General features: G+C 52.7%; 4 protein-coding genes across 4 annotated transcripts; 1 reads left to right on the top strand and 3 right to left on the bottom strand.

Annotated features, from left to right (window-relative positions):
* Nucleotides 1–3,473: 3,473 nt before the first annotated feature.
* LOC137456179 (feather keratin 2-like) lies at nt 3,474–4,426 on the bottom strand. Its single transcript, XM_068167489.1, has 2 exons — nt 4,406–4,426; nt 3,474–4,196 (listed from the first exon to the last, which is right to left on the bottom strand). The coding sequence occupies exon 2, from the start codon at nt 4,174–4,176 to the stop codon at nt 3,886–3,888; it is 291 nt and encodes a 96-aa protein (XP_068023590.1). The 5' UTR covers nt 4,177–4,196; nt 4,406–4,426; the 3' UTR covers nt 3,474–3,885.
* An 8,050-nt stretch (nt 4,427–12,476) lies between these two features.
* On the bottom strand, nt 12,477–13,429 carry LOC137456178 (feather keratin 2-like). The gene is made up of 2 exons (XM_068167488.1): nt 13,409–13,429; nt 12,477–13,198 (listed from the first exon to the last, which is right to left on the bottom strand). The coding sequence occupies exon 2, from the start codon at nt 13,176–13,178 to the stop codon at nt 12,888–12,890; it is 291 nt and encodes a 96-aa protein (XP_068023589.1). The 5' UTR covers nt 13,179–13,198; nt 13,409–13,429; the 3' UTR covers nt 12,477–12,887.
* Nucleotides 13,430–19,396: 5,967 nt separating this feature from the next.
* LOC137456184 (feather keratin Cos1-1/Cos1-3/Cos2-1-like) lies at nt 19,397–20,528 on the bottom strand. Its single transcript, XM_068167492.1, has 2 exons — nt 20,476–20,528; nt 19,397–20,140 (listed from the first exon to the last, which is right to left on the bottom strand). Exon 2 carries the CDS (start codon nt 20,118–20,120, stop codon nt 19,821–19,823), a length of 300 nt encoding a protein of 99 aa, XP_068023593.1. The 5' UTR covers nt 20,121–20,140; nt 20,476–20,528; the 3' UTR covers nt 19,397–19,820.
* A 1,458-nt stretch (nt 20,529–21,986) lies between these two features.
* On the top strand, nt 21,987–23,119 carry LOC137456185 (feather keratin 2-like). Its single transcript, XM_068167493.1, has 2 exons — nt 21,987–22,018; nt 22,385–23,119. Exon 2 carries the CDS (start codon nt 22,405–22,407, stop codon nt 22,693–22,695), a length of 291 nt encoding a protein of 96 aa, XP_068023594.1. The 5' UTR covers nt 21,987–22,018; nt 22,385–22,404; the 3' UTR covers nt 22,696–23,119.
* Nucleotides 23,120–23,373: the final 254 nt, after the last annotated feature.

The raw sequence follows: 23,373 nt of genomic DNA, 5'->3' as shown, positions 1-23,373 counted from the left end.
TTCCCCTTTGTTCCATGTTGCGTGGTGAGCGGTGCAGAGCAGGGGATGTGGCTGTTGTAAGTAGATCAGAGTCAGCTTGTCCCACAGCAGTGGGGGCTAGCCACAACGGGAAGGCGAGCAGTGGCCTCTGGAATCCAAGAAGGCAAGTGGTGGCTTTAGCTGGAAGCTGCTCCGGAGGCCCAGGGAGCGAGTGATGGCTTTGGCTGGACAAGCTCCTTTGTGGCCCGAGGGGTGGCAGCAACTTTGATTTGTACTGCGGTGGCAGAGGTGAGGGCGGCTCTGCCGTTCTGTGCATCGGGCGGCAGCTGTGGCAGTTGTTTCCTCTCCCCTGATTTTCAGACACGTTCTGAAAGTGGCACCTAGCCCCTGGCTCCACCTCTCTTCTTGGTGGCTTGTAGTGCAGCCACTCCCTCTCCCAGGGCAGGGCTGTGTAGCCAGAAGTGGCCATGCCTCGGTATGCTCTCGCTCAGCAGTGAGCGGCATGCCCTGTGAGCGGTGTGCATGTGTGCAGCTTGGGCCACAACTGGAAGAGATCAGCACTGGGCTTGGGACAGGTCTGCATAGCTTTTGGAAGTCTCAGCGTGCTGTTTCCTGGAAGGCTGGAAAGGAGTCGATGAACCTGATTGTTCTGACTTGATTGCCCCAAGGGGTGGAAACATGCCACTTGAGCAGATGTGGGTGGAGATAAAGGTTTGGTTGAGAAGTTATGAGGTTCTTCTGGGTGACTTGGATGTCCACCAAGTCCATGAAGAGCTCACACTGCAGAAGAATGAACCCTGTGTCACTGGGAGGTTCCACCAGATGAGGGAGAAGAACTGGAAAGAGCTGTTATCTGAGCCTGAATGAGAGGCTGTTTGGAAGGGTGCCCAGATGAAGACTTGGACTTTGCTATGCACATCCTCTGAAGATTTCTAATTTGCTGATCTGTTTTGAGTGCAGGGATTATGGTATGAAGTAAGAGGTGGCACGTGGCAGTTCAGCCTGGGTGCCTCCTGCTCCTGCCACATAAGTTATGCCTCTGATGTCCCAAGTGTCTGACCCAGCAAGGTGAACACAGGAAACAGAGGATTTCATACCCATAAATCCTGCACCCTATAAATCCAGCTGCAAAGTCCTTCTCTTCCTCTTTCTTCCCTCTCTGCTCCCATGGGAGATGCTCCCTAACGGGTAATGGTGGGGGAGTATCTCAAGGCCTCTTAGGCCTGGACAGGCCTAGTGTCAGGAGGAGAAGGGGTGAGGGGGGGCAGTCTCAGACCTGGCCAGCCTGAGACCAGCCTAGTAGGGGGTGGGGGGTGGGGGGGAAGAAAGAGCCCTGGGGGCTTTTGGGTACATGCTTAGGTGGGGAGAAGAGAAGTGTTGGGAGGCCTCTGGGTGTGCGGGAAGGGGCTCTGTATGCTTTGGGATTCTTTGCCACTAGACTTTGTAGTTTCTGTAAAACACCTATTGCTTTTCCATTTAAACTTCCCATCACGTTGCAATCCATTGGTGTGATGTCATTCTTTTGTCCCTTTCAGGGGCAAGAGAGGATTTATCCAGCCTTAAACCAGAACGGACAGCTACCCTTCTGGTATTGTTACCTCTGGCTCTGCCACTGGCTCCTGCACTCTCCTGAAAAGAGCAGAAGTCGGTTGACCATCCTACTTACTCATGCTTTCACCAAATCGGTCATGCAGGGTTATCCCAAGACTCCCATGTGATTGCTGCTGCCTGTTTTAGATTGGCCTAGTTCAAATTGGCCTTCTAGGAAGATATCTGTTCCTGACAGCTGAAACTCGTATCCATTTGGAAGAGGAAGGAGCGAGCTCAACCCCCTTTGCCAATTTGGATATGGAGGTTATAAATTCCTCCTTCAGCTCTTTCATGCAATCCTTTATCTCTCCAGTCAGAGTTTTAATGGCTGATACCAAAGAAACGCGTGTGAGACTGTCCTCCAATCGCCTCATGTAGTCATAGTTTCTTGCCACGATTCTGCTTGCTAACATACCAGCATAATTGAGAGGATCAAGTTTAATGAGTTTCTTGGCAAGACCTGTTCCCACAGGAATTTCATCAGGATTCAACATACCATGATTTCCATAAATTATTTCTCTCACAGCAAACTCTCTCAAGAGCTGTATTCCTTCACCTATAGTAGACCACCTCAGTGGGTTCTAGGGTAGATCATCATGGGATGGATACCACCTCAGCACAACAAATAAAAGGCATGTCCACAGGGAAACTCCCGATATACTTGTCTATGCCAGTCTCTTTCACAAGGGTTCCCAATTGTTTTGCAGACTTGTCGCCTACTACTAAAGCAGGAGCACCTGTGTCATAGCATCTTCCCAACCAACTCGTCATTGGTTCAGTTGCTTTTCTTGGATAATATTTTCTTACATGCCTAATTTCCTGCCTGGGTGTATTGGCTGACTGTTATCATCCTTATCATCATTCTCATTTCTGTCATCCTAATCTTCTTCATCCTGTTGTCTTCTAGCTAGAAGCCGCTGTTGGATCTCCTTAAGTTCAGAATCATCTTCCTTGCTTCCTGACCACTCAGAGTCCTCACCTTGGTTTGCATCTTCATCATCCATTGGTGACTTCTCTAATTCAAAAAGACTTCTAAGACTAACTATCTCTTCCTCTCCATCACCTTAATCACTATCACCTTTCTTGGCTTTCTTGGCTTGAATTCTTGTCTGCATTGGAGCAGGCAAATGTGTATCCTTAGACATACCCTCTAAGGGGTCATCCAAGACTTGCTCATTTGTCTTTGCCTTTGCTTTATGTGGAAGTGGAGTTGGATCAGAGGGATGCTTTTCCAGAGGAGCAACCAGGTTTACAAACACTGGTGCTACTTGGAAATTCACAGCTGGATTTGCAGAAAAGCTTGTCATAGAAACAGTGCTACCAGATGCTCTTTGGGTCCTTGCTGCTGCTGCTGGACTTGCTTACGGTATGGCCGCTGAAGACAGAAGTCTCTGTGCCTCGGTAATGGCTGCTGCCGGTGGAGCTGCTGCCCCATTGTCACTTGCACGGGATGTGGCAGCAGCCTTATACAGTGTATCATATGGAACATGGTCTTATACATCTCCATTGCATGTGTTCTTTTAGTGTACGGAATGTGCATTTGATGAACATGGGCTAACTGTCTTGTCTGTGTTCTTTCTCAAACTCTTGCCCAGCCCCAGCCCTCCGGCCTTTTGGAGATGGAGTTGGAAGGATAGCCTGGCTGCTTGGCAAGCAGTGCCGGGCAAACTACTGAACATTCCTCAGCTCTCAAAACCATTCTAGCTACAAGGAAAAGGATGCAACAGGAGGTTCAGATGGTGAAACTTGGCACCATCACAGAAAGACCCTGACCAGTGCTATTGTCAATGACTGCACATTCAACGCCAGCAACCTTCTACCAGAATCGCCATTGACCAGTATCTCTGTTCTTGGGATTCTTGAGAGAGTATGTCCAGGGCAAAGGAGGACACAGAGGAATAAGATGGGATGAAGCAGAACTTTAATGAGAAAAACCTCAGAAATTATCTCTCTCTGTGTGGAAAAATCAGTGCAGGGAACCATGGCTCTGGTGCAGATGCCAGCAGGTGTCCATCTGCCTGCCCCACAGCGGTAGCACAGCCAGCAGGTCCTCCTTAGACTGGCTTTGTGCTGCTGCCAGGACAGGGCAGCAGAAGAGAAGGAGGCCACAGGAGGGCAAGGGGGCAAGGAGAGAGTGACAGAGGGCACAGGCAGGCATGGGCAGTGCTGTGCCAGAGCCCAGGCTGGCCCTGTCCTTTGGCAAGGGCTGCTAGGCTTGCTCAGCCCCTCGGAAAGCAGCAAGAGGATGCTGTGTGCCCAGGGCAGAAGCATCAGGTGGGGCCCTGGGGGCCTTGCCCAGGGCCCTGGGCAGCAGCTCTAGCAGGGCAGGCAGCTCCTGCCCAAGGCAGAGAGGCCAGAGAGGCCAAAGCCCCCGGAGCTGATGGGCACCCCCTGAGAGCTGAGGATGCTGCCAACGGCAGCAGAGGTGGAGGAGCCCACGGCGGTGCTCTGTGGGAAGGAGCTGAGGATGGGGCCGGGCAGGGTCACCACCACGGGGGAGGGCTGGATGGCAACGGTGGAGTCCTGGCACCTCACATAGCAGGGCTCATTGCAGCTGTTGGCCAGCGGGGTTGGGCCGCAGGGTTGGCAGGGTCTGTAGCAGGACATGGCTGGGGCTGGAGCTGAACCTAGGAGAGAGGACAGGGGGAAGAGAATTTGAGGGAAGCATGAGCAGCAATTTGTTACCCCACGGTGAGAGAGTCAAGGAGGGAGCTGGAGTCAAGAGGTGGTGATGGTGTCGGGAGGTACACAGGCTTCCTGTTTCCCTCAGGACAAAAGAGCTCTGCCAATAGCAACTGAGCCCAAAGGAATCCCTGCCTGGCCCCTGCAGACTCACCTTGTTCCAAGGAGAGGGAGGCCAGAGGAGTGGATGAGAGAGTGAGCAGAAAGAGTCCCTTTTATACTGCTCCTGCACCGCCCCAGGCCCACAGGCACTGCACCTGGGCAGTAATTTTCCAGCAGACTCAGCTCCAAAGCCAAACCTCCCAGCCCATGGCACTGCCTGGCCTTTGGCTTCCTCCACGCTGCCATTTCACTTCCTCATTGCTGAGGGGACCACTGGGCCACAGAGGATCCTTTGAAGTGCCAGCATGAGACATCCAAGGATTTAGATTGCAGGAATTGCATCACTGCAGGCAGAAGCTGTGCTCCAAGTGCTGGAGGGCTGTGTGCAGGCCGGGGACATGGGTGTGGGCAAATCTGGGGAGCTTGTTTGCCATCCCTGTTAAGGCCGCAAAGATCCCCTGTCAGGGAGGATCATCCTGGGCACACAAATGCTCCCAGGCCTGATGGCACCATGAATCCTGCCTTTTGGAAAGCATGCACGGACTCCCATGTTGGTGAGGCAGGAATCATTTATTGGTACAGAACAAGCAGCTTATATAGGAAAAATCGAGCAGGGTAAGCCATTCCCTGGCATTCTTGCACCACTGCTGCTAATTGGGTTTTCTCCTTTGATATGCAGTTGTCCATTGTTATCTTCATCCCATATGAGGTTGATCTTCTCCAACATGGAGGCAAGTGTCCTTCTGTCTGGCACTTCAGGTTGTTTAGCAGGTCAGCTCTTCTTTATCCTCAAGCTATCCAGCCAGTATCAGTGGCGTGTTGTTCTTTCTTTTCCTGAAACCTTCCATAGATACTTTCTGCTTTCCCACAACTCCCCATTTTTATATTGTTTAAAACAGCAGCCATCACTTGTGTCCTGACCATCTTTGTATTCCTAAAAGCTATGATTACAAATACCGTTAACGCTACAATTACAATAGCAATCACTACCAGGATTGCACCTATAACCCACACTCATAGATTCAGACCTGAGAACCAATTTTTTGGATTCAACCAGCCCAGATCTTTGTTCAGTGCTTGCCATGTTGAATCAATCTGCACCTGTTGTATATTTGCTAATTGCACTTCCAGCTGATGCTTCAATGTTTGGACATTATATTTCAAGGAGCTATCGAAGGCCCCTTGTAAGTGTGATCTTACTGAGTTCCAATCATGCTGAGAGTCATTCCAAGACAAGGATGTTACACACATGTCCTTCTTATGATATTCCAAATCACACTGCAGCACCATATGGGTCTGCAAGGCAGATTGTTGGTCTCCTAACCAAACAACGCTGGCCTCAAGTGCATATAGCCTTGCCATTATTTCCTCATCCATAGCTTCTCGCAGCTGCAAAGCATTTGTCGCATTGGTTAATAAAGTTCTCACTGTGTCCGCAGTTTGTATGCCCTTTGTCAAAGCTGTAACTGAAGCAGCAGCAGATGCTAATATTATCACAGCTGATATTATAGCAAAAATTAACCACCCCACAAATCTTTTTGCCCTTTTTCTAGAATTTTTTAGTCCCTGGTCTAATAGCCTGGTAACATGATCCAATCCATTCTCACTCTCCCATCCTCTTGTCATAGTCATTGGAATCCATACCTCTGCCCTACTTTGGAAGGGAATAATCATGCTCCGCTGATCAATGTCTTTATCAATAATACAAGTCCTAAAAGTAATATTGCTACAACTAAGATGATATTTGCTTGATTCATTATAGATTATACAATCAATGCCTATTCCTAATACATATGGGTGGGTAGTACACACAGTAGCAAAGGAACTACGGAGTACACATTCTACTAAAATGCTTTTACGTGAGAGGTCTTTTATATTGTGACAAGGCAAGTCCTTCTGACAATGCATCAAGGAATCTTCAACATTACAGTTTAAATGAGAAACACAACCTCAAAACATACAAAACTGCTGCTGCCAGGTTTCACACACACACACCTTTTTTTGCCTTTTTTTTTTTTTTTCTTTTTGGAGACCCCCAGAGACTGGCACCAGAGGGGATGACTTTGTGCGCTCAAGCAGGAAAGGAGAAAGGGGGCAGGATGTGTGGTGCCATCAGGCCTGGGAGCATTTGTGTCCCCAGGATGATCCTCCCTGAGAGGGGATCTGTGTGGCCTTAACAGGGATGGCAAACAAGCTCCCCAGATTTGCCCACACCCATGTCCCCTGCCTGCACACAGCCCTCCAGCGCTTGGAGCACAGCTTCTGCCTGCAGTGATGCATTCCTGCAATCTAAATCCTTGGATGTCTCATGCTGGCACTTCAAAGGATCCTCTGTGGCCCAGTGGTCCCCTCAGCAATGAGGAAGGGAAATGGCAGCGTGGAGGAAGCCAAAGGCCAGGCAGTGCCATGGGCTGGGAGGTTTGGCTTTGGAGCTGAGTCTGCTGGAAAATTACTGCCCAGGTGCAGTGCCTGTGGGCCTGGGGCGGTGCAGGAGCAGTATAAAAGGGACACCTTCTGCTCACTCTCTCATTCACTCCTCTGGCCTCCATCTCCTTGGAACAAGGTGAGTCTGCAAACCTTTCTGCTCCTCCTCCTTCTCGTGCTGCTTGTTTTCCTTCACCTTTTTCCCCATGCTGTGACAAGTAGCTGCTTGTCACGGGAGAGGGAAGGGAGTACAAGTGATGTATGGAAGGAAGTTGGGGATTTGATTGGGGTGTCTGCTGGGCTGGGGCCAGGCAGGGATTCCTTCAGTGCTTTTTTTATGCTGAGAAAAACACGAAGCCTGTGAACCTCCCGACACCATCAGCACCTCTTGACTCCAGTTCCCTCCTTGACTCTCTTACCGTGGTGTAACAAATTGCTGCTTTCCCTTCCCTCAAGTTCTCTGCTTTCCCCCTGTTCTCTCTCCTAGATTCAGCTCCAGCCCCAGCCATGTCCTGCTACAGACCCTGCCAACCCTGCCAGCCCTGCGGCCCAACCCCGCTGGCCAACAGCTGCAATGAGCCCTGCTATGTGAGGTGCCAGGACTCCACCGTTGCCATCCAGCCCTCCCCCGTGGTGGTGACCCTGCCTGGCCCCATCCTCAGCTCCTTCCCACAGAGCACCGCCGTGGGCTCCTCCACCTCTGCTGCCGTTGGCAGCATCCTCAGCTCTCAGGGGGTGCCCATCAGCTCCGGGGGCTTTGGCCTCTCTGGCCTCTCTGCCTTGGGCAGGAGCTGCCTGCCCTGCTAGAGCTGCTGCCCAGGGCCCTGAGCAAGGCCCCCAGGGCCCCACCTGATGCTTCTGCCCTGGGCACACAGCATCCTCTTGCTGCTTTCCAAGGGGCTGAGCAAGCCCAGCAGCCCTTGCCAAAGGACAGGGCCCTCCTGGGCTTTGGCACAGCACTGCCCATGCCTGCCTGTGCCCTCTGACACTCTCTCCTTGCTCTCCCGTGGCCTCCTTCTCTTCTGCTGCCCTGTCCTGGCAGAAGCAGCACAAAGGCAGACTAGGGAGGACCTGCTGGCCCTGCTCCCTCTGTGGGGCAGGCAGATGGACAGCTACTGCGAGTTCCACTACAGCCGTGGAACAGAGAGCCCTGCTGCCCCTGCTTTGGAACTCCCACCCTTCTCCACCATGTTTCCCACATTTGACTCATTAAAGTTCTGCTGTATCCCATCCCAGATTTCTGTCTCATCCTTTCTCCTGCAAATGCTCTCCAGGAATTGTAGCAGGAGCAACCTTACTCAGGGCTGTGAGTCAGGAAGTTCTTCAGCCTGGCTGTGCAGTGACACAAGCTTGCATGAAGTATTTGCAGTCATGCATCAGTTCTCCCTGCTCTGCCTCTGGTTGTGGTGAAGCCTCTCCATGTCTCCCACTTCCTGCCAGCTTCTCCAGGGCAACAAACTGCTCACTGTTGCTGCTGCAGTGTCTGCAGAGGGAAGGACCATGCAGGGGTGGCCCATGGTGCTGTTCTGCTGCCACATTGGTGAGGATAGTCCTTGGTACCTTATTTATCCCACTGCCCACGGCCACAAGGAAGAACCAGAGAAGGCCACATGGGATGCTCTGAATCTTCCTTTCCTGGTGGGCATAGTTGGATGGGACTGGTTGTGTGGCATGCTCCTCACAGCTGAGGAGCTGGCCTTTGGGGACAAGGTCGCAGATTTTCCTCCAGATGTCAGAAAGAGAAGGATGTTCTCTGCACATCTGGTGTGCTAATAGCTGCTGCCAAGCTGTTAGGCTGTGGCACTGCTGTATTTTGGACAGCCCCCTTGACATGCCCTCTGCATGCAGGACACTGATTATACCTTTGAAGACCTCATTGTCATTCTGGTCAGCCTTCTCCTCATCTGTTGTTACCAGCTCACCAGTCTTGCTCATCAGGTGTGGGGTTTTCATTACCTTTCCTTTGCTGTTGAAACACCAGTAGAACCTTCTTGTTATTCTTCACATCCCTTCCAAGTTCAGCTCCAGCCATAACCAGGCCTTCCCGACCCTGTCCCTATACAATGCTGCATCATCCCTGTACTCTTCCCACACTCTGTCCCTGCTTGAGCTGCCTGTGAAGGTCCTTCTTGCCTTGTAGCTTCACCAATGCCTCTGGACCCTGGGGACTTTCTGAAGGGGGCTGCCATTTCTGTTTCCAGGAGGACAAAGCCTGGCTCCATCAGTCTGCCTCTTGTTAACCTCCCTGAAGGTCTTTAGCCTTTTTGTCTCCTCTTTCAGCTCTGCCACTATGCTCAGCAGATCATTCCCTTAGACACACCACACAGGTGCTGTCTCTGCTGGCTTCTAGGTCTCTTGACAGGTGAAGGCTTGTGTGGGAGCTCCAGTTGGGCCACCACATTCCTTCTGGAAATGGGTCTTGAGCAAGTGAAAACCACAGCTGGGTCCTTTTCTGTGAGGGTGATGCCCCCTGGTAGAGCTGCCTGCCCTGCATGTCCTCCCTCTGCCAATGGCTTCACCTGCCCTGATTCAGTGTCTGGAGAGGTTTTGCTATGATCCTCAGAGTGAGATTAAGACACAAACAAGGTCAGATTCTGGAGGGTGTTATTGCTGCAAGTAAAAGAGAAAATAAGAGCAACAGGATAGCATGGGCTGAAAAGTTAGAAATCAAGCAAACAGTCAGCACAGAGCTGCTTCAGTCACCACCACCACCTCTTGGCTGTTCAAGGTCTCCTGGACCTGCAGCTGTCTGTAGCATCCATGTCCTGTTCTCCAAGTCTCCTGTTCTGGAGGTGTTCAGGTGTTGGCACTTGGGACCTGCAGCTGTCCAAGGCATTCTCCTCTTCTTCAGGTGTCAGTGGGTGATGGATGCTGACTTCTTTATATACTCTTCTTGACTGCTCCATGGCCATCACTCATTGCCTAGGGACACCACACATCACAATGTTCTCGGCCCTCCTACATCCTTCAGGGGCTGTGTGATTGAGGTTGAGATTACCTCCCAACAAATTGGAGGTTTACCCCCAGCATAAATGCCCAGCCTAGCTCAGAAGGTTTGCAAGCAGAATGAAGCTGCCTTTACAAAGCAAGCAAAAATCTAGAAATATCAAATGCAATGAAAATGTACAAAATATATACACAGATATTTACAATTTAGAAACCACACAAGGCCCCCCTTGACCTGCTGCCACACCCCTCTGGACAGTCCAGGGGGCTGCTTACAACTTCCCTTCTTCCCCTCCCTCCCTTTCCTGGTACCTCACAGGCACAATCTAAGCTGGCAGAAGGTCAGGAAAGAGCTAAGGGAGCAAGGCAAAAGCAGAGATCACAGAGAGAAGCAGCAAAAAGAGAGAGAAATGTTTCTGCAGCTAACTTTTATCCTCAGTAGCAAACCAATGGCATTAGAGAGACCATATCATTGTTTTTCTGTTGTATCCAATGGCAAATTTTATCACAGTTCCTATTCGTATTTATAGTTAGGACACTAAGCTAAGGCACTTAGCTTGAAACTGTCACAGGCTGCCATGTGAAGACGTGCAGCACATCACATTGGTATGGACAGGCATGTGGGGGGAGGGGGCTCTCAGCTTCAGTTTTATGACAGTGTGGGAGAATTTGCCCCCACTGTTCTTGGTGGTGGGGAAGAGCTCTGGGGAGAGAATTCTTCTCCTTTTTATCCTCCAATGGTAACATTTTATAAAAGCCTGAGTCCCCAGATCCCCACCCAGTTCCATATGCATGGTGGGCATGGTGTCAGGTGATGGCTGGCCTGGTCCACTTTGGCACAGGCTCAGTGTGTCAAGAGGGCTTCTTCGGGGGTCACATCACACAAGAACCTCTTCAGGGTCAATGATCTAGCAGTCCTATGCCTGCTTAGCAGGCACTAGAACCCTCAAGGCCTGTCTGAGGCAGACGCTCAGTCACAAGGTATCAGTGAGCAGCACGCTGCTGCAATCTCTGGAGCAAGCCAGGAAACCTCCAAAACACTCTGTGACTCACAAGTCCTTGTGTAGCTGGTTGCCCAGACAGCTGTGGTGCAAAACAGGAAGGCCAAGTGACCTTCCACAGTGCCAGCTGCCATGTCCTGCCCTTCTATGTGCCACACCCTCCTTTTTGCCACACTCTTCTATGTGCCACACCCTGTTTACCATTCAGTGCACTCCCGGGCTGTGCTCCTCCCCTAGAGGCTGTTCCCTACAGACACCCTTTTGTCCCCCCACACCACTCAGCCATAGCTGCCTCTTGCCAGGACCTCACACTCTTCCTGCTCTAAGTGAGGGCTGGGGACAGCCTCTCTCTCTCCTGATGTTTAAGCTTCACTCTTTGGCTGTGCTTTTGCTGCTTTGGGAATTTTCCTCTGCCATGATGCTCTGCTCTGGAACCCTTCACTTTGGTGACCTCCCTGAAATGGAGCCTACAGCAGCTTTTCAACTAATGCCATTACTCCTGTGCCTTGCAAGTCAGAGCTGTCTCTTGCCTCCTGACCCTTATTTCTTTTTCACTCCTGTGGCCATTCCTGTTGGTGGTGTTTGAGTGCCAGCTGAAGCAGGGTGCTCTCAGATGGGTTTGGGGCTCTGCCTCAAGTACAGTATTCTCCACTCCAGTTTGGATCCCTGGATCAATCATGGCATTCACAGGGGTGTTTTAAGTCCCTGTTTTACAGAGATTCCTCTGACAGTACTGAATTGTGGCTCCAGGAAGACAGCTCAAGCCCCAGGATCATACTAGAAGCAGACACTGAGGGACTGCACCACTCAGAGCATGATTCACACTTGCCCCGCTTAAAAGTTGTCTCAGCCAGCATGGCTCTGGATTCCATGAACCTCTAACAGCCCAAGAGTGTTCATCAACAGCACTGAACAGCTCATGCAAGGGAGAGCAAGGACCTCAGGAGCCTGCACAACAAAACCAGCCCCAGCAGGCCCAGAAGGGAAGCGGGAGCTGTCTTCCCTCCTCCTCTCCACTCCACAGCTCCCTCAGCACAGCAGGGCCTCAATGCCAGGGCAAAGCCTTTGGCTCTATGAGCCTGTTGCCAGGCTCAGTCAGATGCAGAGCTGAGCGGTGCAGGCAGCAGGCTGCCTGAGCTACACCACAGCCTGCCAGCCAGGGACTGCTGCAGCTGGACATGAGCAGGTCAGGCTGACACTGGCTCCAGCCCCCCATAAAACACCAAGAAGGCTGTGGGGGCCTTACCTCATCTGGTGGCCAGGTGCCCACCACCGCACTCTGTCACTTCCTCTCCTCAACTGGAAAGGGAAGAGAAAATAAAATGCAGTTCTGGTGGGTCAAGCAAAGGCAGTTTCAGGAAGAAGAGCAAAGAGCTGCAGAAGCAAAGTGAAAAGATTTCTTCTCTTCCTGCCACCATCAGGTGCTGCACAGCCACTCCTGGCAAGCAGAACCTCAGGACACTTAGTGGCTGCTTTGCAAGACAAATGCCTTAACCAGGAATGTCCCTCAGTGTCTCATCCAGAATATTTCTGTGCCCTCAAAGCCTTTTCAGCTACAATGTCAAAGAACAAATAGAAGTAATAATATGTTCAAGGTCAGCTCCATCTGAGGACGAACCTGCCCAGTGCTGCTCTCAGTCCCTCCACGCTCAAACTCTGCAAACCACTCGCAGAATCTCCTCTGAGCAAAATCTTTCTCCCTAAGCAATTGGGAAAAGATCTGCAGGGAAAAAGATGACACAGAAGAAAGGGTTGGAATGCAGTAAAATTTTATTGAGTCAGATAAGTAGAGTCAAGATCAGTCAGAGTGGAAAAGAGGAGTAGGGTGCACAAAGGAGCCATTCAGTTCCACATCTGTGGTGGAAGTTCCCAGGAGGTGTCCATCTGCCAGAGGCCCTCCCTAGGCTGGTTTTCTGCTGCTGCTGCTGCTGCCAGGCCGGGGCAGCAGAAGAGAAGGAGGCCACGGGATGGCAAGGAGAGAGTGTCAGAGGGCAAAGGCAGGCATGGGCAGTGCTGTGCCAGAGCCCAGGCTGGCCCTGTCCTTTGGCAAGGGCTGCTAGGCTTGCTCAGCCCCTTGGAAAGCAGCAAGAGGATGCTGTGTGCCCAGGGCAGAAGCATCAGGTGGGGCCCTGGGGGCCTCGCCCAGGGCCCTGGGCAGCAGCTCTAGCAGGGCAGGCAGCTCCTGCCCAAGGCAGAGAGGCCAGAGAGGCCAAAGCCCCCGGAGCTGATGGGCACCCCCTGAGAGCTGAGGATGCTGCCAACGGCAGCGGAGGTGGAGGAGCCCACGGCGGTGCTCTGTGGGAAGGAGCTGAGGATGGGGCCGGGCAGGGTCACCACCACGGGGGAGGGCTGGATGGCAACGGTGGAGTCCTGGCACCTCACATAGCAGGGCTCATTGCAGCTGTTGGCCAGCGGGGTTGGGCCGCAGGGTTGGCAGGGTCTGTAGCAGGACATGGCTGGGGCTGGAGCTGAACCTAGGAGAGAGGACAGGGGGAAAGAGAATTTGAGGGAAGCATGAGCAGCAATTTGTTACCCCACGGTGAGAGAGTCAAGGAGGGAGCTGGAGTCAAGAGGTGGTGATGGTGTCGGGAGGTACACAGGCTTCCTGTTTCCCTCAGCCCAAAAGAGCTCTGCCAATAGCAACTGAGCCCAAAGGAATCCGTGCCTGGCCCCTGTAGACTCACCTTGTTCCAAGGAGAGGGAGGCCAGAGGAGTGGATGAGAGAGTGAGCAGAAAGAGTCCCTTTTATACTGTTCCTGCACTGCCCCAGGCCCACAGGCACTGCACCTGGGCAGCAATTTTCCAGCAGACTCAGCTCCAAAGCCAAACCTCCCAGCCCATGGCACTGCCTGGCCTTTGGCTTCCTCCACGCTGCCATTTCACTTCCTCATTGCTGAGGGGACCACTGGGCCACAGAGGATCCTTTGAAGTGCCAGCATGAGACATCCAAGGATTTAGATTGCAGGAATTGCATCACTGCAGGCAGAAGCTGTGCTCCAAGTGCTGGAGGGCTGTGTGCAGGCCGGGGACATGGGTGTGGGCAAATCTGGGGAGCTTGTTTGCCATCCCTGTTAAGGCCGCAAAGATCCCCTGTCAGGGAGGATCATCCTGGGCACACAAATGCTCCCAGGCCTGATGGCACCATGAATCCTGCCTTTTGGAAAGCATGCACGGACTCCCATGTTGGTGAGGCAGGAATCATTTATTGGTACAGAACAAGCAGCTTATATAGGAAAAATCGAGCAGGGTAAGCCATTCCCTGGCATTCTTGCACCACTGCTGCTAATTGGGTTTTCTCCTTTGATATGCAGCTGTCCATTGTTATCTTCATCCCATATGAGGTTGATCTTCTCCAACATGGAGGCAAGTGTCCTTCTGTCTGGCACTTCAGGTTGTTTAGCAGGTCAGCTCTTCTTTTTCCTCAAGCTATCCAGCCAGTATTAGTGGCGTGTTGTTCTTTCATGTCCTGAAACCTTCCATAGATACTTTCTGCTTTCCCACAACTCCCCATTTTTATATTGTTTAAAACAGCAGCCATCACTTGTGTCCTGACCATCTTTGTATTCCTAAATGCTATGATTACAAATACCGTTAACACTACAATTACAATAGCAATCACTACCAGGATTGCACCTATAACCCACACTCATAGATTCAGACCTGAGAACCAATTTTTTGGATTCAACCAGCCCAGATCTTTGTTCAGTGCTTGCCATGTTGAATCAATCTGCACCTGCTGTATATTTGCTAATTGCACTTCCAGCTGATGCTTCAATGCTTGGACATTATATTTCAAGGAGCTATCGAAGGCCCTTGTAAGTGTGATCTTACTGAGTTCCAATCATGGTGAGAGTCATTCCAAGACAAGGATGTTACACACATGTCCTTCTTATGATATTCCCAATCACACTGCAGCACCATATGGGTCTGCAAGGCAGATTGTTGGTCTCCTAACCAAAGAACGCTGGCCTCAAGTGCATATAGCCTTGCCATTATTTCCTCATCCATAGCTTCCCGCAGCTGCAAATCATTTGTCGCATTGGTTAATGAAGTTCTCACTGTGTCCGCAGTTTGTATGCCCTTTGTCAAAGCTGTAACTGAAGCAGCAGAAGATGCTAATATTATCACAGCTGATATTATAGCAAAAATTAACCACCCCACAAATCTTTTTGCCCTTTTTCTAGAATTTGTTAGTCCCTGGTCTAATAGCCTGGTAACATGATCCCATCCATTCTCACTCTCCCATCCTCTTGTCATAGTCATTGGAATCCATACCTCTGCCCTACTTTGGAAGGGAATAATCATGCTCCGCTGATCAATGTCTTTATCAGTAATGCAAGTCCTAAAAGTAATATTGCTACAACTAAGATGATATTTGCTTGATTCGTTATAGATTATACAATCAATGCCTATTCCTAATACATATGGGTGGGTAGTACACACAGTAGCAAAGGAACTACGGAGTTCACGTTCTACTAAAATGCTTTTACATGAGAGGTCTTCTATATTGTGACAAGGCACGTGCTTCTGACAATGCATCAAGGAATCTTCAACATTACAGTTTAAATGAGAAACGCAACCTCAAAACATACAAAACTGCTGCTGCCAGGTTTCACACACACAGAGCTTTTTTTGCCCTTTTTTTTTTTTTTCTTTTTGGAGACCCCCAGAGACTGGCACCAGAGGGGATGACTTTGTGCGCTCAAGCAGGAAAGGAGAAAGGGGGCAGGATGCGTGGTGCCATCAGGCCTGGGAGCATTTGTGTGCCCAGGATGATCCTCCCTGAGAGGGGATCTGTGTGGCCTTAACAGGGATGGCAAACAAGCTCCCCATATTTGCCCACACCCATGTCCCCTGCCTGCACACAGCCCTCCAGCGCTTGGAGCACAGCTTCTGCCTGCAGTGATGCATTCCTGCAATCTAAATCCTTGGATGTCTCATGCTGGCACTTCAAAGGATCCTCTGTGGCCCAGTGGTCCCCTCAGCAATGAGGAAGGGAAATGGCAGCGTGGAGGAAGCCAAAGGCCAGGCAGTGCCATGGGCTGGGAGGTTTGGCTTTGGAGCTGAGTCTGCTGGAAAATTACTGCCCAGGTGCAGTGCCTGTGGGCCTGGGGCGGTGCAGGAGCAGTATAAAAGAGACTCCTTCTGCTCACTCTCTCATCCACTCCTCTGGCCTCCATCTCCTTGGAACAAGGTGAGTCTGCAAACCTTTCTGCTCCTCCTCCTCCTCGTGCTGCTTGTTTTCCTTCACCTTTTTCCCCAAGCTGTGACAAATAGTTGCTTGTCATGGGAGAGGAAAGGGAGTAGAAGTGATGCATGGAAGAAAGTTGGGGATTTGACTGGGGTGTCTGCTGGTCTGGGGCCAGGCAGGGATTCCTTTGGGCTCAGTTGCTTTTGGCAGAGCTCTTTTGGGCTGAGGGAAACAGGAAGCCTGTGAACCTCCTGACACCATCACCACCTCTTGACTCCAGCTCCCTCCTTGACTCTCTCACTGTGGGATAACAAATTGCTGCTCACCCTTCCCTCAAATTCTCTGCTTTCCCCCTGTCCTCTCTCCTAGGTTCAGCTCCAGCCCCAGCCATGTCCTGCTACAGACCCTGCCAGCCCTGCGGCCCAACCCCGCTGGCCAACAGCTGCAATGAGCCCTGCTGTGTGAGGTGCCAGGACTCCACCGTTGCCATCCAGCCCTCCCCCGTGGTGGTGACCCTGCCCGGCCCCATCCTCAGCTCCTTCCCACAGAACACTGCCGTGGGCTCCTCCACCTCTGCTGCCGTTGGCAGCATCCTCAGCTCTCAGGGGGTGCCCATCAGCTCCGGGGGCTTTGGCCTCTCTGGCCTCTCTGCCTTGGGCAGGAGCTGCCTGCCCTGCTAGAGCTGCTGCCCATGACCCTTTTCCCTCCCTGGCACAAAGCCAGCCTAGGAGGACCTGCTGGCCCTGCTCCGTCTGTGGGGCAGGCAGATGGACAACTCCTGGGAGCTCCACCACAGCCATGGGACAGAGTCCCTCCTGCCCCTGCTTTGTGAACTTCACCCATATCCAGCCTGCTCTGTATGTGGAGTCCATGTGAGAGCATTAAAAATTTCATGGTAGAGGTTTGGCTGCTCTGTGTCCATGACTGGTGGTCACACTCTTTGATGCTGATGCAGTCAGGCACTGGCCACTCACATGATGTGTCTCTGTCCCATGTGGCTGGTTCTTGTTCTCCCACTGTCAGGTGCTGGTCAGGTACTGGTCAACATGCTGGAGCCAGATCCTCAGGACATAGTAGCTAGGCTTGACAGTTAATAGTTGGGGACAATCTACTGCGCATTGATGCTGTGGGTCGTGCCATTGGCATCCAGGGCTTCCCAGGAGTATAAGCCCCTGGACTTAGCCAATGCCATGGGCACAACACCTATAGATAGGCCAGTTTAAACAGCACAGGTTGGCCCACTTAAATCTGGGACAAGGATTTATCCTTGGTCCCTCCTGACATGTGGTCAACGTCCACTACAGGCTCGGCTGCACAGAAGGCTTTGATCTTAGGTCTCCCAGAAGTTCCTCAATGATTATTTACAAGAAAGACTACCCGAGATTTTATTCCAGCCACCCTTAGAGACATTTGCATGCCTCATGATCAGGCCATTGATTCTGCCCTGGCCACAGGGGATCCAGCCCTGCTTAGAACAGGGACCTGCAGACAGCTCACTGAGAGTGGGAGTGGCCATGGAGGGGGAGAGGCTGTCACTGAAGCTTGGCTGCTGGAGGCATTCCCTTGGCCTCCTGGGACTCCTGCCAGCTGCCTCCATGCCTGCAGGGCAGGGAAGTGAATCTCCTCCTTGATGTGCTCTGAGACTTCTTCTTGTTCCATGGTGCTCCTGAGCACGTCACCTCCCTCAGCATCCCCAGGCATGTGCAACCCCAAGATCCTGAGCTCTCTCATTTACTGGGGAGTTCCTTGCTTCCCTAATGCTTCTGCTTTGTGCTGCAGGCTGAGGAGGGCTCTGTGGCCTTGGCATGATGAAGCCCTAATGCCAGGAGAATACCTACCAGATGAGCCCCAGGGATGGGTCCCAGCCAGTGGCTTTCCAACCTTTTCCATCACTCCATGGAGCATCCAGGAGAGCTCCTCAGCATGGCCTGGACTCTCTGGCTAGGAAGATGAGGCCTGTGGATTTTGACCCTCCAAATGCCCAAGGTTCTCCCCAAGGCTCACCCCCCTCTCATCACAGAGGAGAGCTGAGGCCTCTAAGATTGCAGATTAATGCAGTCTCCAGTCCTTCCTGACACAAAAGGTTCTTCCTTGCCTAGTCAAACACTCATCCACTCTCCTTTGTCACACCAGAATCCTCCTGGAGGACAGACTATTAGCTCTAAGCATTCTTATAGCAGACAGCACCAAAAGCTTTGCTTACATGAGAGGCACAACATTTGCTGAGGTTCCCTCACCCACCGGACTCAGGCAGGCAGCACAAAGCCCATGAGGTTGCTCCCGCTCTCCCCTCCATAGATCCATGCTGACCTCTCACACCTTCTTGTCCCTTCATGTTGGGAAATGGCTTCCAGGATGACTTACTTCATCCTGTTTGAAGAGACCAAGGTGAGGCTGATGCTCCTGGCATTCTCCTCCATGAAAGAGGAGTCATGGAAGAGGAGGCAAAAAGGCTAAAGACCTTCAGGGAGGTTAACAAGAGGCAGACTGATGGAGCCGGGCTTTGCCCACCTGGAAACTGAAATGGCAGCCCCCATCAGAAAGTCCCCAGGGTCCAGAGGCATTGGTGAAGCTACAAGGCAAGAAGGACCTTCACAGGCAGCTCAAGCAGGGACAGAGTGTGGGAAGAGTACAGGGATGATGCAGCATTGTATAGGGACAGGGTCGGGAAGGCCTGGTTATGGCTGGAGCTGAACTTGGAAGGGATGTGAAGAATAACAAGAAGGTTCTACTGGTGTTTCAACAGCAAAGGAAAGGTAATGAAAACCCACACCTGATGAGCAAGACTGGTGAGCTGGTAACAACAGATGAGGAGAAGGCTGACCAGAATGACAATGAGGTCTTCAAAGGTATAATCAGTGCCCTGCATGCAGAGGGCATGTCAAGGGGGCTGTCCAAAATACAGCAGTGCCACAGCCTAACAGCTTGGCAGCAGCTATTAGCACACCAGATGTGCAGAGAACATCCTTCTCTTTCTGACATCTGGAGGAAAATCTGCGACCTTGTCCCCAAAGGCCAGCTCCTCAGCTGTGAGGAGCACGCTACACAACCAGTCCCATCCAACTGTGCCCACCAGGAAAGGAAGATTCAGAGCATCCCATGTGGCCTTCTCTGGTTCTTCCTTATGGCCATGGGCAGTGGGATAAATAAGGTACCAAGGACTATCCTCACCAATGTGGCAGCAGAACAGCACCATGGGCCACCCCTGCATGGTCCTTCCCTCTGCAGACACTGCAGCAGCAACAGTGAGCAGTTTGTTGCCCTGGAGAAGCTGGCAGGGAGTGGGAGACATGGAGAGGCTTCACCACAACCAGAGGCAGAGCAGGGTGAACTGATGCATGACTGCAAGTACTTCACGCAAGCTTGTGTCACTGCACAGCCAGGCTGAAGAACTTCCTGACTCACAGCCCTGAGTAAGGTTGCTCCTGTTACAATTCCTGGAGAGCATTTGCAGGAGAAAGGATGAGACAGAAATCTGGGATGGGATGCAGCAATAGTTTAATGAGTCAAATGTGGGAAACATGGTGGAGAAGGGTGGGAGTTCCAAAGCAGGGGCAGCAGGGGCTCTGTGTTCCATGGCTGTAGTGGAACTCCCAGCAGCTGTCCATCTGCCTGCCCCACAGAGGGAGCAGGGCCAGCAGGTCCTCCCTAGTCTGCCTTTGTGCTGCTTCTGCCAGGACAGGGCAGCAGAAGAGAAGGAGGCCAAGGGAGGGCCAGGAGAGAGTGTCAGAGGGCACATGCAGGCATGGGCAGTGCTGTGCCAGAGCCCAGGCTGGCCCTGTCCTTTGGCAAGGGCTGCTAGGCTTGCTCAGCCCCTCGGAAAGCAGCAAGAGGATGCTGTGTGCCCAGGGCAGAAGCATCAGGTGGGGCCATGGGGGCCTTGCTCAGGGCCCTGGGCAGCAGCTCTAGCAGGGCAGGCAGCTCCTGCCCAAGGCAGAGAGGCCAGAGAGGCCAAAGCCCCCGGAGCTGATGGGCACCCCCTGAGAGCTGAGGATGCTGCCAACGGCAGCAGAGGTGGAGGAGCCCACGGCGGTGCTCTGTGGGAAGGAGCTGAGGATGGGGCCAGGCAGGGTCACCAGCACAGCAGGAGGCTCAATGACAACAGTGGAGTCCTGGCACTGCCTGACACAGGGCTCATTGCAGCTGTTGGCCAGCGGGGTTGGGCCGCAGGGCTGGCAGGGCTGGCAGGGCCTGTAGCAGGACATGGCTGGGGCTGGAGATGAACCTAGGAGAGAGGACAGGGGGAAAGCAGAGAGTGAGAGCTCGCAGAGGACAAGCCTGAGTGCTCACTGAAGGGAAGGAAAGTTGTGAGCTGGAGTAGAGTGATGGAGGCTGTGCAGGGAGTCCCACCTGTCTCACCTTCCCTCAGCCTAAAAGAGCCCTGCTGGGAGTGACCAAACCACGGGTTTGCTCAGATCTGGCACAACTTTTGCACCTTCCCCCTTCCAATGTAAAGCACCTCCAAAAACTCCCATAGGACATAGGAACAGGTGTGGGCTGAGCTGTCCCAAAGGAAGAAGAGTAGAAGAAGGAGCAGGAAGAGAAAGGACTTCTACTCACCTTGTTCCAAGGAGAGGGAGGCCAGAGGAGTGGATGAGAGAATGAGCAGAAGTAGTCCCTTTTATACTGCTCCTGCACCGCCCCAGGCCCACAGGCACTGCACCTGAGCAGCAATTTTCCAGCAGACTCAGCTCCAAAGCCAAACCTCCCAGTCCAGGGCACAGCCTGGCCTCTGGCTTCCTCCATGCTGCCATTTCACTTCCTCATTTCTCAGATGCCTGCTCAGCTAGGCCAGCTCCTTTCATGTGCTTGCTTGAGAGGCCAAGGGGATGGCTGTGCCTATGGTTTCTGGTCTGTTCCCCTTTGCTCTGTGGAGAATGTTTGCCAGGCTGAGTGTGCAGATCTGGGATTAGGAAAGGGAAAGCACACCTGGTCTGTGAGTGCGCTGCTGGCATGGAGATCTCAGACCTTCTTCTTCCATGCATGTTGACAACTAAAGCTGGAGGAGGAAGCTGTACTGGGGAGAGGAGATGCAGGAAAGGTGGAGGTACTCCAAGGAGTTTTGGCCTTGGTTTGTACTGGCACAATGGGATGTGAAGGGACCAGGGTCTGGGCATTCTCTGGGAAGTTCAGCATAGGAAAGGCTTACCTGGAGCAGAGGACAGGCAGGTGTGGGATCCATGATACAGATGGTACAGACAGAAGTGTGTGAGATCTGACACCATGTCCTCAGGAGAGTTATCTGCTGTCCCTGCAGTGTCACTTTCAATGCCCTTTGAAAATGTCTGTAGTACACAACTTGAGGCAGCCCAAATGGCTTTTGCCCTTGGCATGACCTCCTTGTAAGAGTTCCCACAACCCAATGGCCTTGCAGGCTGGTTCTCATGTGTTGGAAAAGTCTCTGCTCCTGGCCAGGGGCCAAAGTGTGTGGCCAAAGCACATGGGGGTGTGAGGAGGGTGACCTGAGCCCCAGCACCGCTCTTGTGTGGGGAGGAGGGACCTGACTCCACCAGGCTGGCTGAGCAATTGAGAAGTGCTGCCTCTTCAGCCTCCTGAAGGCAGCCATTGGAGACCCCCAGAGACTGGCACCAGAGGGGATGACTTTGTGCACTCAAGCAGGAAAGGATAAAGGGGGCAGGATGCATGGTGCCATCAGGCCTGGGAGCATTTGTGTGCCCAGGATGATCCTCCCTGACAGGGGATCTTTGCGGCCTTAACAGGGATGGCAAACAAGCTCCCCAGATTTTCCCACACCCATGTCCCCTGCCTGCACACAGCCCTCCAGCACTTGGAGCACAGCTTCTGCCTGCAGTGATGCATTCCTGCAGTCGAAATCCTTGGATGTCTCATGCTGGCACTTCAAAGGATCCTCTGTGGCCCAGTGGTCCCCTCAGCAATGAGGAAGTGAAATGGCAGCGTGGAGGAAGCCAAAGGCCAGGCTGTGCCATGGGCTGGGAGGTTTGGCTTTGGAGCTGAGTCTGCTGGAAAATTACTGCCCAGGTGCAGTGCCTGTGGGCCTGGGGCGGTGCAGGAGCAGTATAAAAGAGACTCCTTCTGCTCACTCTCTCATCCACTCCTCTGGCCTCCATCTCCTTGGAACAAGGTGAGTCTGCAAACCTTTCTGCTCCTCCTCCTCCTCGTGCTGCTTGTTTTCCTTCACCTTTTTCCCCAAGCTGTGACAAATATTTGCTTGTCAGGTGAGAGAAAAGGGACTCGAAGTGATGCATGGAAGAAAGTTGGGGATTTGACTGGGGTGTCTGCTGGTCTGGGGCCAGGCAGGGATTCCTTTGGGCTCAGTTGCTTTTGGCAGAGCTCTTTTGGGCTGAGGGAAACAGGAAGCCTGTGAACCTTCTGACACCATCAGCACCTCTTGACTCCAGCTCCCTCCTTGACTCTCTCACTGTGGGGTAACAAATTGCTGCTCACCCTTCCCTCAAATTCTCTGCTTTCCCCCTGTCCTCTCTCCTAGGTTCAGCTCCAGCCCCAGCCATGTCCTGCTACAGGCCCTGCCAGCCCTGCGGCCCAACCCCGCTGGCCAACAGCTGCAATGAGCCCTGCTGTGTGAAGTGCCAGGACTCCACTGTTGCCATCCAGCCCTCCCCCGTGGTGGTGACCCTGCCCGGCCCCATCCTCAGCTCCTTCCCACAGAACACCGCCGTGGGCTCCTCCACCTCTGCTGCCGTTGGCAGCATCCTCAGCTCTCAGGGGGTGCCCATCAGCTCCGGGGGCTTTGGCCTCTCTGGCCTCTCTGCCTTGGGCAGGAGCTGCCTGCCCTGCTAGAGCTGCTGCCCAGGGCCCTGAGCAAGGCCCCCAGGACCCCACCTGATGCTTCTGCCCTGGGCACACAGCATCCTCTTGCTGCTTTCCGAGGGGCTGAGCAAGCCTAGCAGCCCTTGCCAAAGGACAGGGCCAGCCTGGGCTCTGGCACAGCACTACCCATGCCTGCCTGTGCCCTCTGACACTCTCTCCTTGCCCTCCCTTGGCCTCCTTCTCTTCTGCTGCCCTGTCCTGGCAGAAGCAGCACAAAGGCAGACTAGGGAGGACCTGCTGGCCCTGCTCCCTCTGTGGGGCAGGCAGATGGACAGCTGCTGGGAGTTCCACTACAGCCATGGAACACAGAGCCCCTGCTGCCCCTGCTTTGGAACTCCCACCCTTCTCCACCATGTTTCCCACATTTGACTCATTAAACTATTGCTGCATCCCATCCCAGATTTCTGTCTCATCCTTTCTCCTGCAAATGCTCTCCAGGAATTGTAACAGGAGCAACCTTACTCAGGGCTGTGAGTCAGGAAGTTCTTCAGCCTGGCTGTGCAGTGACACAAGCTTGCGTGAAGTACTTGCAGTCATGCATCAGTTCACCCTGCTCTGCCTCTGGTTGTGGTGAAGCCTCTCCATGTCTCCCACTCCCTGCCAGCTTCTCCAGGGCAACAAACTGCTCACTGTTGCTGCTGCAGTGTC

Source organism: Melanerpes formicivorus, unplaced genomic scaffold (assembly GCF_026170545.1).
Source record: "Melanerpes formicivorus ecotype bairdi unplaced genomic scaffold, bMelFor1.0.p_v2 SCAF_119, whole genome shotgun sequence".
Classification (NCBI taxonomy): Eukaryota; Metazoa; Chordata; class Aves; order Piciformes; family Picidae; genus Melanerpes; species Melanerpes formicivorus.
Note: the sequence above shows the minus strand (reverse complement) of the source record. Positions and strands in the feature narration are given on the sequence as shown.